The sequence below is a fragment of the Anser cygnoides genome, chromosome Z (assembly GCF_040182565.1).
Source record: "Anser cygnoides isolate HZ-2024a breed goose chromosome Z, Taihu_goose_T2T_genome, whole genome shotgun sequence".
NCBI lineage: Eukaryota > Metazoa > Chordata > Aves > Anseriformes > Anatidae > Anser > Anser cygnoides.
This window is the reverse complement of record NC_089912.1, coordinates 69,099,291-69,116,068: the sequence shown is the minus strand read 5'-3', so window position 1 is coordinate 69,116,068 and position 16,778 is coordinate 69,099,291. Positions and strand designations below refer to the sequence as shown.

The following is a 16,778-nucleotide window of genomic DNA, read 5'->3' as shown; positions in this document are numbered from 1 at the left end:
TCTAATAACTGCAAGGTGGTTTTTTTTTGTTGTTCCTGTATTTTTGAAAACGAATTTGTGGCAGCTCCCCCATGTTGCCATAAAATGTAGCATTTTTTTCATACAAATTTGTTCTGCTTGAGACAACAATTGTTACCTGTTACTACTGCTGCGATTCCCATTGTAGATTTTAAAGCACAACATTACCTTCAGGAGATCTGGGTCAATCCCTTTAATCTTTGGAACTGGCACAGGGGGAAAAATCAGCATTTTTAACCTGGAAAAAATAAATGATTGTTTTTAATTTACAGCAGTCCTTTTTGAGGAAGCTAGAAAGAAAAGAGCTTTACATTGTGTTTAGACTTACTTAAAAATTGAAATGATTGAAAATTCAATTTAAAGTAGTGCTAAGGAAAAGAATGATTGTTATTTTTCTCTCATTTCAAATAATAAAAAAAGCTTTCTGCAGCCTGCCCTGCTGAAATCATACACACTTATGCTGGACTCCATTCTGACACCATTCTGTTACTTTAACGCTCATAGGAGAGTAAATTCCTAAAGCATTGTCAATACTTTCCCTTTTTATGTAATTTCCCAAAGTTTTTTTTTGAGGGATAAAGTAGTCTTGCATAAGCCCAATAAATTTAAAGAGGGGAACAGAAAAAGGGAGTTGGTGAAAAGAATGAATTACTTTAGAACTAATAAATAAAACAGAAACACAACAGCAAAAATGTAGGCCAGTATTTTATCTCTATGACTGTTCTGTTTTCTGAATTATTAATGCGAAAAGTAATATATAATAACAACAAAGTTTTGTCCTTGTAGACAGAGACTAAGCAACTTGCTTATGCATGCGCATACTGTGAAAACAGGTATTTTTCTAACCCTTCATAAAAAGAGATTCAAATTCTTTGGGAAAATAACACTGATAATAATCCAGCATCAGTGGGTGATGCCTATCCTCCTCCATTTTACCTCCCTGCTTCTTTTACAAACAGATAAACTCTACTCCCCAGAAGAGAAATTCAGTGTTGTCTTTATACTGGATTACTTGCCTATTTTAGAAGGTAAATGGTGAGAATGGTAGAAACAAATCGCATTATTAATTTTGCTGTAATGTAAAGCAATGTAATGTAAAATCCCTTGGTAAGGTCCAGGGATTACCAAAGGAGTCTTAAGAAGTGCTAGAGAGAAATTCAGGCACCTTCTGCTTAACTACAGAAGGCCCACATTCCCCAGCTGTTTTTGTTTTTTGGCAGACCCTCAAAAGTTCTGCCCAGTGAGCCTCAATGAGAGCCAGAAATCCTGTGATTTTCCACTTAATCCCTGGAGGGGCTGTGCTAGCTGTGCACTGGCTGGGCTGTCAGTGTACTAGTTTAAGATTTGCATTTCCAGTTGAATCCACAAATCAGGTATTCTGGCAGGACTGGGCACTGCAGCTAACAAAACAGCTGACAGAGTTTACCGCTCTCTGCCTCGAGAAATAATCAAGGAGGGAAAACTACACTCAGCACCTTTCTCAGCCTCAGGTAGCTTAAGCCTGCATCTCTCAACTCTCAAAGAGCCTAAATAGCCTAAACCTGGGGCATCTGTCCTAGAGAGCCTAGTTCAGAACTTGTCGGATCAGAGCTGAAGAAATATGAATTGGGATCTTTTCAGATACAGGAAGAAACAACCTGGATATTTTGCACTGCTGGAAATCTGTGCAGCCTCTATCTCCTCTGCAGGAGGTGTTGCCACTCCCTGTACAACACGCATATGCACCAGATTGGAGGAAACGGAGGCCTATAGGTCCAGAAATACATTCCGGATAAAGGGTATTTAGTGGACAAAAGCCTTCTCCAGCAATCATGATTAGCACTGAAGAAAATGAGCTGTGATCAGAGACATGCTTCATCCCTCAGGGTTTTTTGTGACCAAGCCTCTTCTTCCTCATTGTGTTGAGTGGAAAGCTCCTGGTCCAACGTGTGAGATCTCCCTGCACCAATCTGACATATCTAGCTTTCGTCACGCATTGTACTGGGAGCCTTGCTCTTAACTCCAGGATCAGGATGCTATTGTAGGAAGTGGCTTACTGGAAGTTAAACACTGCTAAAGTGCAGTGCTGCTTGCCTAAATTATTTTTTTAGAGGTAGCTCCAACTGCACCATCTTGTTTCTATTTCAGTGACTTGTCTCTATACTGGTATATGCAAAACACCTCAGTGTCCACTTTTCATGTGTATATATAACACCACTAACAACATGCCTGTGTGCACTGGGGCTGGACCATGGTGTTGCTCCATAGTCTAGGACAGTATTGTAATGACATCTAAGGTGAATTAGTTCTGCCAAAACCCATCCCTGAACACATGTTTTAGGGGATGAGTTCACTCTGAGACCATTCTGTCATTCTTATAAATGTGCCATCGTGTCTTTTTTATAAATGACACAATCCTGAGTTTTGTTTTATTTTGTTCCTGTTATTTACAGGAGCGGCAGTCTATCCACAGATACCAAATACTGCTCTATGACTCAAGTTCTTTTCCTTGGCTCAATAAAGAACTAGTCAGATTACTGGAATAGTCTAAGAACAAAAACAAATATAAAGCCATATGTTTGAGTGAAACTTTTGAACAGGAAGTGTGTAAACACAGCGTTTACAAAATTTGAATGGACAAAAAAAAACCTCCTTCAAAGCCTAAGTAAATTAACTAAGTAAATACTGTATTATAAAATATTCTGCAATCTAAAAGGAATGGAAGCTGTCAAAATAATCAGATTCCTCCTGCTCAAGGATCAGGATCAGTACGTACATATACCAACATCCATGTAACTTAAGTGGATGGACAGCAACAGTCAAAATAATTTCTACTCCCCCAAATTTGAAAAAGTTGAAGCACCCTTTTTTTAAACTACAAGTAAATAAAATCTGATGGACAAAGATCCCTACCTCGGTTGTTTAGACAACAGGATTAAGATCACTGTTACGGCCAGCCCACATGCTCCGAAGATAACAACTAGGAACCATGGAAACTCGATTTCTGAAAACACAGAAGAAAAACATATTAGCAGGAATCTGCACCTCTGTTGCATCTTTAACTTCCACCTTCTCTGCCACAAGAATTCCAAAGTCATAAAAACTTACAGAAGAATTTTTGGTTACATAAATGTTGAAGTTCTGTAGCAAGAAGAAATAAAAACACCCTTTGGTATCAATAGTTTCTGTACTGCATTCATGACACTACCAAGACTCCCTGCAAAAACAGAGTGAGCTTTTTGATATGAATAGGATCTTGGCACTGATAATACATGTAAAGAAACAAGACAAGCAGAAAATTCTGCCTGCTTGGGACACACTACCAGTAGTCTCGTTGCAGAGCATGCTATGGGTTCTGTTTGCCTAAACTGAGAGAACATCATTAACAGAATGTAACTCCACTAAATCATAGACAAAGTATTCTTCTCTCTTAGAAACTAAAATATGGTGGCATCAAAAGCCATAATATTACTCTTTCCAAAGGCAGAATATTACTCTTTCTAAAGGCAGAACATTAATTGTGTCATGGGCTGTAACAACCAGTTGCAAAAAAATAAAAAAAAAAAGGTCATTAATTGAAGTGATTTGGCAGGAACAAAAAAAAAGGTTGATAAATGAAATGCTTTATCTTTTAAATACTGTCAATTTCATCATACTTGCACCAACACTGTAGAACACAAAGTATAGAAAACTTTATTCTGCTTTAGCCTTAGTTTCTTTTAATTTGTTCCCAAATTTAAGTTTTCCATACCAACTTCACTCATTTTTTGGGCCAAGAAATACTGGACAGGGAGTTTTAGAATTCTATACATGAACATAAATATATGGCCTTTTGGGAAAAAAATATTTTTAGGCACCAGTTTTAGGCATCTGCTCCCATCTTAAAGTTTTGACTGCACTTTTTTGAATCTGAGTATTTAAAGTTCTATCTAGAGATGTCTGTGTTAGACAGGTCCCTATTTTAATGGAGAACCAGTAACTTCTTCTAATGTCAGTAAGAGCAGAGTCTACCTTCTACAAAAACTTAGAATACTATATTACAATTTAAATACATAACTTTTAACACGGAAAATTTCAAGTCTGTGTTCCTAAAGGTGAAATACAAAACAAGGAAGAATACATTTTGCCAGACCCATCTTATGCTTTCTCAATTTTGCCCTGTGTACTTCCAATTTGTGTCCTGATTCAGCAGTGCTGTACATGGAAGAGAACTGATCCAGCAAATAAGATCACTGCTGCTATGTGAGACGTACAGATAAGAATCAACTTGCAGAATTTGGATTGTAGTGACTGAGGAAAACTGTGCTAGTATGATGGCCTTAGATTTTCACAGTATTTTAATTTTGTTCATATGAAAACCTTGATAATGCAGATTGATTTGGGGTAACGAAACAACGTGGATGGAATATTAGCTGTAATAATATAAATGAGGAATGAAAATTAGTAATGCAATGAGTTAAAAAGGGGACTATGTCAAGACTTAGAAAGATAAGAGTTATGAGTGGTTTGATTTAACTCCTAAACTAATATTCTGGAAAAAGAGGCAAAGCAGTTTGTTAAAACAATTTGCTAATGACTTCATATTTTGAAGAGTTAATTTAGTAGCTCAGACCTGAGAATGCTCTAGGAAAAGGCACTGTCTCATTCCCTTCATAGAAAAAATGTGGTGCCCAATGGTTGCTTGTTCTTCCGTTTTTAACAGCAATTTAAAAACAACTACAACCACAAAAGAAAGAACAACGCTGTCCTTGATTGTACTGGGCAGATCAGGAAAGCACATCATTCTGATAATAAAGTCAGCAAATATTATAACACCTTATTAATGAAAATTCTCCTCTTTGTTGCTGGAGTGCTCAGCTTACACAATGAAGGATGAGATTTAACTGTCTTTATTTTAGGCTCTATAGCATTTGCAAAAGCTGTTATTATTCCTTAAAACTATCTGCACTTTTGTTCTCTGATGAGCTGGGAAACAGTCTTGCTGAATGTATTTCTGAACCTGTGTATGGAACTTGCACATTCTCAATCTCACCAAATGATTTTCATGTGGTAGGCTGAATTATCAATCCATTTAAGTATACCACATCAAAAGGAAGGAGAAAAAAAACGGCATAAAGACAGCAATGGTTATAAAAACACTTCATTGCACCTCACTTATTTACCTTCAGCGCAATGAACAAATTCAACGCCTGCTTGAGAAAAAGATACATAGAGGATTTCACTGAACTCCCCAAATTTTTCGGAGGTACGTTGTCTTGATCGGACTCGTATCTCATAATCTCGTCCCATCTTCAGAGAGTACAGTGGAACCATTGTTGAGAGCCTGGGTTCTAACTGTAAAGACAGAATGACTGTGATTTATTTGTTTGAGTTGTACCTGCAATTTAACACTACTTCTTGATTTCAGAAATAAACATTTAAAGGCATTTTGCTACCTGGAACTTCAAGAATACATTGAGAAGAGTTCAGAGAAAATTCACATCATTTACTTCAGACTTACTAGCTATTGCGTTTTGTTGTGATTGAGACGACCAAACAAAAGAGATTCCAAGGTCTCTAAATAAACAGTGAAAAAAGACAGCTGCCCCCAGTTATATGCTCTAAGTGGGTAGTGTGAATATCTCCCACTGATGGTACCAAGCTGAAAATCCTTCCTACTGTTGACACAACATTATTGACTTCATAGTGCCAAAAACCTTGCTAAAGTCACATGGATATCTTAAAACAACTGCAGTTTCCACTACGGAATTAATTGTAAGAAGAAAAATTATTTAAAGGTCTTCTAACCAAATTTATTATATCTTACAAACATAATTATTTTGGGAAGGCTGCATAGCTCCCCAAATCTTCAACTATATATAAAATGGGATAATGTATGGAGACTTTGGTAGAACTGGTATCACATTGCAGGTCTTGAGACTTCTATATTATGTATTAGTTACAACATTCTTACTTACTGCTGCATATCAAACTATGTTGGAAGTCACACCGTAAGTCTTAGTATGTGAAATCTCTCTTCTACTGCTTCTCTCAGAATACGCATTTGAGCTCCAACAGCCCAACAAAAGTAAAGAAAAACAAGGAAAATGTGCACAAAATATAAATCCATGTGGCAGTTGTTATACTCTACTTTTACTTCAGAAGGATGATACTGGCAAAACTCACTGTGGGCTAAGAATTAAAACATCTGAAAAACAATACCTATTGGGGATTTCAAAGAAGAATGAACAACCCAATCCAATAACCGCTGTGGCTGCATAATCTAAATTTGAAACAATTTCTATTGTTAGCCATGATCTGTGGAGTACCCGTGATCCTTTATGCCTCTAGACCTGAGTGTTCTGACAGGTAAGTGGTGAGATTTTGGACAAGGCAGTGATCAGACAGACTGCTTTTCTCTGTTAGTGGATGAGCACAAGATCCTGCAGAACCATTGCTCTATGCATCACAGAGGTTTATAATATGGTAAATCAATCCAGTTCGAAAGTGTTGGGAAGGGAATATGATCTATGCTAATCTAGTTTACTAATTTTGTGCGATGAAGCCATAAAACATAGCACACTGCAGATTTACAGCACGTAACAACGCATTGTGTTTTTTTTTTCTGGAGCAACTAATGGAGATACTTAGGAGAGGGGTGCTGGCCACACAAAATTTTATGCACCCCAGATAACAGCAGCACTTGGAAAAGGCAGTATGCAGGCCAAAATGGAGCACTGAAGGATGTGAAGTAGAATTGCTGCAGCTGTGTAACTGCAGTGACCTGAAATTGCAAGGGTTGCTACAGAGCAGGTAACTGGTTAATGGGCAGGATGCCTCCAGTCCATCAGTGGACTAACAAAACTTCACATAAGATGTATAGAACAGAGAAGTTAGAGCATGAACTGGAGAGATGAATAGCATTTCTCATATGGACAAAATTAATTAAAAACCATATGGCAGAGATGCGATAATATAATTAAGGAAAATGCACGCAGCATACAACAAACATTAAAAGTATCTGAAGGGGAGCTTCGGATGCAGACTACTGGGTTGCTGTGTCTGCGGCATGCCGTTCGGTCAGCGCAGGGCTACGATCTGATTGCCATATTCTGCTGAGTGAAAACCCACGGCCATGCTGGGCTGTGACAGTGCTGCCCGTCTGCAAGGTGGCGTTAAAACAGGCCAAGGAGCAGCCCTGTCCCCGGTGGGACGGAGCCCCGGTGGCTGGGAGGCACCGGCGGCAGAGGCTGGCCCAGGCCCGACAGGCCCCGTGGCCGTGGCTGCCGCTGACCCTGCGGTGAGGCCTGGGAGATGCACGGCCGGGGAGAGGCTTGGAGGTACCCTTAGGGCAGGCACAGTGCCAAGTGGGACACCCACACCACACACAGGTAGTAGGTTGCACACCTAAGGCAGTGTAGGGGGATGAGTTTAGCACCCTGCAGACTAGTAAGCCCAGTGTCTCAGGAGGGTTAACCAGCTCAGACACAGTGCTGTGGGGATGCAGCGGTGGAGGTAGCATGCCATGCTTCCCTGCCCTAAGCACACTTCACTGCATTAAGAAATTGACCTTTCCCATCCAAAATCCAACAACTTAGCAGAGCCAGCAGAGCCCTCGCTGGTCTAGCCCTCTTCAGTTTTAGTCTAGTGACTGTAATGGACAACACTTCATCATAAAAGAGTAGAATTTTAAGATGATACCCAGCAAGGGGCTAGTACCAACAACGAATGTTTTTCAAATTGTGAACCAGATGAAATTTGGCTTTGTCTCAAAACCAGACATTCTATAAGGGTGGGGATTGTATTGTATTTAGCAAGGTTTTCAAAATAATTTTGATCCTCTTATCACTGCAACTTACTGTTGTAATAGTTTACCAATTAATGTCTTAGTCCTCTTTCAATACATACATTATTTTCAGTTGGCAAATTGATTGAAAAAATGTATGATGTATGAAATATTAAACAGGTTCATCCCCAAACCTCTAAAAAAATTAGATGGAAATCTCAGCAAGGGGGTGACTTAGAATTTAAGCACTATGAATTCATTTCTATATCGTTTTTTGGATCAGTTATATGTACAAACCATTATTATATATTTATGCAGTCTGAGATTATCCTTTGTGCATAAAACTAGCAATTTAGTACCAGTGTAACACATATCCCTCTCTTTACTGCTTCAACACTTATTTTAGAAGGTGTTTGTGAATGCAGAGTGAAACTGCTGCTACACTACTGTTACTAAGAGTTTTGCCATTGTCTATGTCCATACCAAGTTTTTGTTCAGAAATTTCTCTTTTGTGTTCTAATTGGTAGGTTCTCAATGTCATGTTTGTGCTTTTAAAATGAAAGGTACAATAACATACAATATGTACAGCTCCAGTACAACATAATCTATAGTACTGTTTTTCTTGAGGCAAGTACAGTATTCAGCAGTATCTGTTTTCTGCAAGAAGAAATACTGAACTTCAAGGTTTGCTCTCATGAGGAGAACCATTCTCAAGGCATACTGTAATTATTGATGATACTGGAGCAAGAACAATGGTTTAGTAGGGGATTTATGATTGATATCTAAAGGCTTATAAAAAAATCAAAATGTGCATTTTTAAAGAAGTACCTGTAGTTCCACCTGCTTTTGTAAATCTCATAAAAACTCTGCAGATTATCAAATTGTTAAGGAGTACTTATTTACTCCCTAAAGTTAAGTCAATTCACTTAAAATATAGAGGCAATACAGTAGATATAGAATCATGAAATCTCAGAATGTTTTGGGTTGGAAGGGGCCTTAAAGATCATCTAATTTCAACCCCATATATATAGCTTAAACAAGTATAGAGAGAAATTCAGACAAGTATTAGGAAAAAGTTATAGACAATATAAGTCCTGTTTGGCTTCAGACTTACTAACAAGGATGAGGATAAACAGAAAAAAATAACGTTGAAAAGATCAGAGGTGAGAAGGGCTCCAAGGTCTTTCATAGATGAAGGCCAACAAACCAACTTGACTATGTTTCAGCTGGTAAACTTGCTTTTTGTAGATTAAAAGTACTATCTGCTTCCTTTCTGTCATTTAACTCAGTTCATATTAATAAGAAAATAAAGAATGGCTTCTGCTCTGAAAAGATGTTCTTACTGCATTGAGCATGTATTCAGAGAGAAGTCTCCATATGCAAATATTCTGCAACATATTGGCAGTCAGCCTATACATTTAGGTAAGCTGGGCACAACTTTTTCCCCATAACAGGAAAACTGACTATATGATAAATCAGTGATTTTCAAATGAAAACTTAAAAAAATTTGAGGCATATACACTTCATAGTATACATTTTCATGGACTACCCCTACAGTCACAAATTTCACTTTGCTGTCTTGCATGAAATCTGTATGTCTTACCTGTGTTGCATTGATTTTGTTTATTGTATCAAATTTTAAATTATAATTCAATCTTTGACTTATTTTTTAATCCACTGAAACAATATTTATAAATACTAGAACTTTATAAGTACCCTGAAGAATCTGACCAACACGGTGACATTTTCCAAGGAAAAAATTCCTGTTCTAACTACTAAAAATGCCATGCATTTTTTCAAATAGATGAGGTTTAAGAAAACAATAGAGAAATATTTTATTCTTGAAAAACTTGTGTATATTTGACTACTGCTATACTTTCTAATCTAACTCAGGGATTTCAGGGTCTCTCTATCATCCTGCGTGCCAGCTATCTTTACATATAATGTTACAATGTTTGCGAGAAAACTTTAAAAGAATATGGGTATATTGTTTAAGACACAAGATATTGTCTAATTAGCATTTACAATCCTGTTGCTTTTCAAAATAGCATAAAAGAGGATAGAACAAGCCTGCACTGTACTATGACTATCATATAATAAATATTTGCTCCATACCTCCTTCCATTTTGTCTCATTAACTTCTTTGTACTGCAATTCATACTCCAGAGTAATCCATCCCTTCTGAACATCTGCTGTTGGTGGTGGATCCCATCTTACTTGGATATCCCCATGGATCCCAGTTTGACTAGTATTTAGCAGAGTCCAGTTAAGGTGGACAGGGGGATCAGGTAGTACTGTTTAAACAGAGTATTTGGAATGAAACAGCCAGTTTTCAATGCAAAATGACCATTCTTACTACACACTCTTAAATGATTTCAGGACTAAAAAAGCATATTAATCACATATTTGCTGATTAAAATCAAAACCTATGAGTCAATGACAAAGTCACTGGAAGCCTGATAACAAGAAGGCACCCTGCTACCAACGTGTTCTGCATAAATTTTACCTGAAAAGCTAATAAAAAAGACTAAGAATGAATTACCTATTAAAATATATTTTCCAGTAGCAGCTTATAGAACACTGAGGCATAAGTAACTCTCCATCAAAATTTATATTTAGAGTTCTCTCACTAAATAAAAACTATAATTGAAGTAACACAGAACTATAAATATTCAGTAACGACTTCAGAAATAATGCAGAAATACACTGAAAAACAATTGTACCTGAAAAGTGATTCGGCTTTTACTGCACTAAAGAAAAGGATACAGTGAGTACTCTAGTCACTTGCAGGAATAAAGTGTTAACTGCATGTCCATACATCACTGATCTGGACAAGCAATAATGTCTGGAAAGTCCAGACAGTCACAGTTCATATTGCAATAAATATAAAGTGTCACTTGGAAATGCTAAATGTCCTGATTCTGCACATGTGTTGACTGAGGAACAAAAATCTACTTGGTTCCAGAATTTTGCAGAAACAAGATATTAACACCATCCTTACTCAGGCTGACCAAGGCTACATAGCATCCATTTGAGAGGGCTCAGAGTGACAGCAAAAGCAAAAACATCTCCACATGTCTGAGAGAACACTGGTCTTCATAAAGAAAAAAACACAAATTTGCTTTTAACCTTTTAGCTTGCTTTCAACAGTGGCACTATTTTCTGGGTGTAGATCACATTACATATTTTCAAATCTAAATCCCCTCCTATGTATTGTATTTTTTTTAGAAAGTAATTTTTCTGAGGGGGAAATTTAAATACAGAATGAGTTATATGAAAGCTTATAGAATCACACCTGTTGCAGTATAAAAATATAGAGGTAAAATGCACAATAGAAGCATACCTATTTCATCAACACTGAAACATTTTTCATCAAATACTTCATCTTTATTGGCAAGCTTAACACAATATGGTATCCATATAGAGGTGTAGGATGTGTTAAAATAACAGCTATTTTCTCCTGCAGTGATATAATCAGGACATTCTTTCCAGTCTTCATCATTCCTAGAATGACAACAAAAATATGAGATACGTGAGAGAGAGATTTATGGATTTTACAAACTAGAAATTATAGATGCTACAAGACACAATGTTGATAAGTCACATCTTCTATGGAAATGAGAAGTACATGCCAATATTTACTATGATTTACAATACTGTGATAATACTGTGATTTGACGACAAATAACCACCCAAGCAAGCTACATAAATGTATTTAAGTTCTCAGAGGTACTGTTAGTGACATTTGTATGCTTTGGATGGCATTTCTGTAAGACCAGTCAGAGGCCACATACTGTTATGTTAATGACTGCCAGCAAACACGAACTTTAGTCAATTTAATATGTATTTAAACAACTTTTCTTCAGGCAAAATTAAATTGCAGTAAGATGTCCACCTAAATGATGAGATCTGAAACATTGAAAGCCAGTCTTTAAGGCAGATCAGTGCTGCACCACCTGCAAGGCTGAGGAGAGGGAACCTCTGCAGGGGAACCGAAAGGGAATGTAGGCACTGGGGCACTGACTACTCCAATGGGAAAGTGCCCAAGGGCAAATGCTGGAGGAGACCTGGCACAAAACAATCCAGAACTGCGGGATGTGAAAGAAAGGAAGAGAAATACAGTGCTGGGAGCGAGGAAGGGCTAAATTTCTTGGGATACAGAACTTCTAAAACACAGGGTTGGAAGTACTAGCAATGAAACCACTGATGGTTTTCCGTTCTGACTTTGTTCAAAAATTTACAAATGTTCTCTGTAAATAAAAGAATTGCAGCAGGAAACATAATATTCATATATATCATTTCATCTCTTAAACAAAGAGAAATCAGCAGAGTTATATAGAATGGGATGAATTCTCAGACTGTGAAACACAGATCCCTGTGTAGGGTCACACAACCAAACTGGAACAAACGAGCAGGTCCAAACCCCCAAAATTATTTATTTAAAGCAAAATGGGAACAACCATATTATTAGAAATATTCTACAGGAAAAGCATCAGATACTCGGTATTTCTGAAGTATTCAGATATTCATTATTTCTGAAGTCATTTTAGGAAAACATATCTCATAGTGAACAGATCTTCTGTTCTGAGTAGGGATCTTTTCAGAAATTATAGTCTTGGTTTGCTAAAAACATCATGTAAATGCCTTTTCTTACTAAGAGCTGTTCAAACTATACAGAAGAGGGATTAGGCTAAAACAATTATTCCAAGTGCATCCTTCAATGATGGAGTGGGTGCTTAAGAAGTAAAAAAGGCAGATGCTACATAAATGGAATGAGGAGCATTTCTGCCAATAGGCAAGGGTCTTGTATTCAGCTGATGAGACCAGACAGGTTTCTAAAGGAAATGCTCCTGGCAAAGTCAGGACTTGATAAAGGTCTACGAGGTCAGATAATATGGCTTAACTTAAGCAGGAGATTGTGTTAGCTGATGTAGTTCAGTCCTGAGCCTTAAATATTGCTTGCATATTGAAACAGAAATAATTTTAATGTGGTTGTTCAGTTCACATCTGTTATTGCAGTATACTAATTTTTTCTAGGCCAAGATGAAATATATGATCTGTTCAATGTATGTGGTACTTCTTTGTTGTACGTCTAATTTTTGAAGTTTGTGCTTTTGGTGCATGCCACTAACAACTGTCAGCTCAACATTTACATTTAAATAGTCGTTTTAACTTGGATCCCTGTATTTCTGAGCACTCTGCGAAAAGTGGTTAGAAAACAAGCCTAGCCATTAAGCTTGTTTCCTAAGCAAATGTATCATCACCTGTAGGAAGTGTCTGTAGATCAAAAGGTTGAAAACCAGTACATTAGATGTAACAGGAACGCACACTCTCCTCCTATTCCTGTGAACAAAAGGCTTTTGTTTCCTAAATAGCCATTACTGGGTAACATGGTAACGTGCATGTTCTCTTTTCAGCTAATCATTCTAACAACCTGAAAATTACAAAAGCTTAAGTGAAATATGAATCTGAATCCAATAGGTCTCAGTGAAACATAATCCCCAGACTCTGAGCAGGCTTTTTACCTGGACCTGCACATTCAGCCTTCAATCTAGCAATTGATCAATTAAGGTTTTATGTAACTTTAATAACAATTCAAAGGGGCTTGTATTCAAACTGTTCTTCTGTACACACACATAATGAATCTCACAGCTGCTATTAAATTGATAAGGAATAAACCGAAGTTCCCCATTAAAAACTCCTTTCCAGAGCAATAAACCGAAGTTCCCCATTAAAAACTCCTTTCCAAAGCCCTACAGTGTTCAACTTCAGATTCTGAAATCTGGACCTATATTTGGTAGGAATGTGTTATAAATTGTCTCCCAAGTAATGCTTGTGACTGCATAACGCTTAGCAAACAAATGTGACATTGAAAAATATGCACCTAAAACACAATTTTATGCCCTTAAAAACATTCTGGTTCATATCACATATCACTTCTCATCAATGAGGTAACAGGAATATGAGAGTATATGACTTCTCTCTCTTTTCCTCTTTCTTCCACTGTTTCCGTATTATTACCTTTTCATGTATAACAGTTGTATTGTTCCTGGAGCAGTGAGGTTATACAAATTTCCATCAGTCCAATAACATGAAAATGTCTCCAGTTCAGGTGATCTGCACTTGCTGATTTGTGGCCACCGTAGAAGATCTGTCAAGAAAAATGGCAGGAGACAGAATGAGACAAAATAAAGAAATCCACAAGCCAGACTAATGCACTGTTAAAATGAAATTCAGCATTTTTTATAAGTAATTAACTTTTCTTTCAATTGCCAATGTACAATGAGGCAAGATATAAGTTCCGCCAAATTTGAAAGATGGGTCAAGCTCTCTTTTCTGTGTGTGAAAATGTTATTCCCACAGCCTGACACCAAGAGTGGGGATAAGCCAATGCTGGAGCTGTAGTTCAGTGCAGATAGACCTGAATTAGCCCTGCACTTTTTTTAAGGAAACTGTGGTACTGCAGAGCTCAGTATTAGACTAACCGCAGCTCTGTATTCACCCAACTGAGCAGTTTTGCAATGTGTCAGGGCCCGTAGTGTTAACATTAGAATTGCTACCTTGAACTGAGTTAAGGTTTGTGTATGTTACGTTGTGTAGATATAACCTTGGTCTGACAGAGATAAGGGCAGCTCTAAGCATGTGCCTGTTCTGCCACATGCTGTTTTGATACTCATCTTTTCTATTCTTTGTCAAAACTGAAGTGATGTAGATCCACGAAACAACTAGTGCAATTAGTCAGCCTTGTCAGCCCCGCGAAAAAAATAAAAACAGAAGTTGTGGGTATGATTCACTGCTTATAAAGTTAAGTATGTAACTTCTTTCCTGATTTTTCAGGGTCTAATCAAGCTGTCATTCTAAAATGCCAGCATTTCCTACTTGGCCTGTAAAGCTTTCCAGAGGGAGATGCATATGGAGGTGTCTACCTCTCTTCACTTACTATCTGGGAAATATGATAATCTACTTAAGAAAATTTCTCTATTGTGCACCTAAAATTTGGGTGTTAGTCAGGTATTTATGACAGGTGAAATGACCCCTAGCCAGAGGACAACACAATGCTACTGGAGTCTGCATGGGAAGCTCTGCAGAAATATTTTTGCAGCATCACAGCTGTAAATATTTGGTACAAAAGATTTATCCTCAAAGTTGAGAAAGCACTAAGGTACAGACATCCAGCAGATGCATCCTCCTACGCACGGGGATTTTGTAGCCTTCTTGAACATTAGCTCCTTTATTTACAGCTCAGATAGACGCAGACACTGAATGCCGAAGTAATTTGTATTTCTTTGGCTTATTGGTTTAAATCGTGTCCTCTACATTCTTCACTGATGAGTGTCTATATCAGGCAGTAACTAAAACATGAATATTACGCATTTCTGTTCTCCTCACCCCATACCATTGCCTCATTTCACACTTTGGACATTGAACAAGGCCTGAACTCATGAGTGTAAATAAGAGGTTTCATAAGTCTATATTGACCTATCCACCCCCTTTTCCCCCCCAGTTTGAAATTCTTCTTGCCAACCTAAAATAACTGCTGTTTGATTAAAGAGATTTAAATAGAAATGTTTTTTTTTCCTTAGTCAGCAATTTCCATTTTAGTGAATTTCAAAGAAATTTAATCTTTTAAGTTGAAAGACATTTTCAAATGAAATGTTGCAGCAAAAGGAAAAAAATCAAACTTCTTTTTCAGAAAATATTGAAATTACACATTCAGGCATGGCACCTGATTTTGCATGGTATGGTATTCAGTATTTGATGGCTTTGGCATATATCCCAAAATGCTTTTGGTTGATCTTGATCTGAATTTTTAGACAGTTTCACATCATTCATCAAAAAATCTTCACCTGGCAGAAATCCTCATTAACCCATGACCATGACATTGCAAACTATTATAACATAGATCTAAAATAAAATAGAATATGAGATTTAAGAACAGTATTGTATTTATATTTTCTTTATTCATCATAGTTTCAACTTTCAAACTTTAACTTTAATTTACATTAAATTTAGTATTTTTTCTGTAACTTAGTGAAAACTCAAGTCATTGTTTAAAAACAAAGCAAAGAAAAATAAATGAAATTTTGTGCCTCTGCTTCAGAGACACGAGTAAAATTGCCTCAATTGCATAATACCTATAATCAACAAGACACGACTCTCCCTCTTTCTATAAACAGTGTGCAAGGAAGTACATGTTATGGCTTTTCCTGTTTCTATCCTCAGCTATGTGAATTAAGAATAAATATAGCTAGTTTCACTGAAACAGGTATAAGAATTTAAGAAAATGATATACTGGAAAACCCTCCTAAGTTAGAGTACTTCTGTTGATGCCTGCATTTATTTATAACTAGAACTTACAATATTTACAGCTCATGCAGACCATGTCCTCATCTCTAGGACAGGAATAGAAAAAGTCACACAGTAACTTCCTATCATGACCAAATTAATTGAATGGAATCGAAACATTTTGAGATGTCCAGCAGGCTCTTACGTATAGACACTGCTGTATCTTAGAATTCTGTTCTATTTATCACCTTTACATAGAAGCTAAATTAAGGACTATGAGGCATACAAACTCTTCTAAGAAAATGGGCAATAATGCAGCTAGAAGTGCCGCTGGTTGCAATGGACAGGATTAGCGCACAAAGAATGCAGATTGAGACTTGGTCTCTTATACCCTAAATTCAGAGGAATGTATTCTTAAGGCCCCACTTTCTATTCCACTCTCTTGAGACAGGATTTAACACTTTATCTCGCAAGTGTTCCTTCAACATGCACAAGAATTTTTGAGCACTGAACAGGTTTGTCTAGGATTCATATACTATTGGTTTATTGGTTTGTAATTCCTATTTTTGTTCCCTTATGACCAGTTCCATTTGTAACAAAAATGATCTTCTGATTGATCACTTCCAATTTCTGTGTCGAGTTTCCATCCTTCAAAGCCACATTTTTTCTGTGCCTGACTGATGAAAACCTTGTAATATTTTCTTGTGTAATGCTTGGCACTCTTGGGGTA

General features: G+C 37.1%; 1 protein-coding gene across 7 annotated transcripts in view; it reads right to left on the bottom strand.

Annotated features, from left to right (window-relative positions):
• The window catches only part of GHR (growth hormone receptor), a 139,161-nt gene that overhangs the window by 2,910 nt on the left and 119,473 nt on the right, over positions 1-16,778 (bottom strand). For all 7 annotated transcript variants that reach the window (XM_066988782.1, XM_066988784.1, XM_066988783.1 and 4 more), the window contains 6 exons: positions 13,784-13,913; positions 11,106-11,266; positions 9,878-10,056; positions 5,160-5,331; positions 2,911-3,001; positions 187-256 (listed from right to left, as the gene is read on the bottom strand). In XM_066988782.1, coding sequence (XP_066844883.1) covers positions 187-256; positions 2,911-3,001; positions 5,160-5,331; positions 9,878-10,056; positions 11,106-11,266; positions 13,784-13,913 — 803 coding nt within the window. The remainder of the gene's footprint in view (positions 1-186; positions 257-2,910; positions 3,002-5,159; positions 5,332-9,877; positions 10,057-11,105; positions 11,267-13,783; positions 13,914-16,778) is intronic.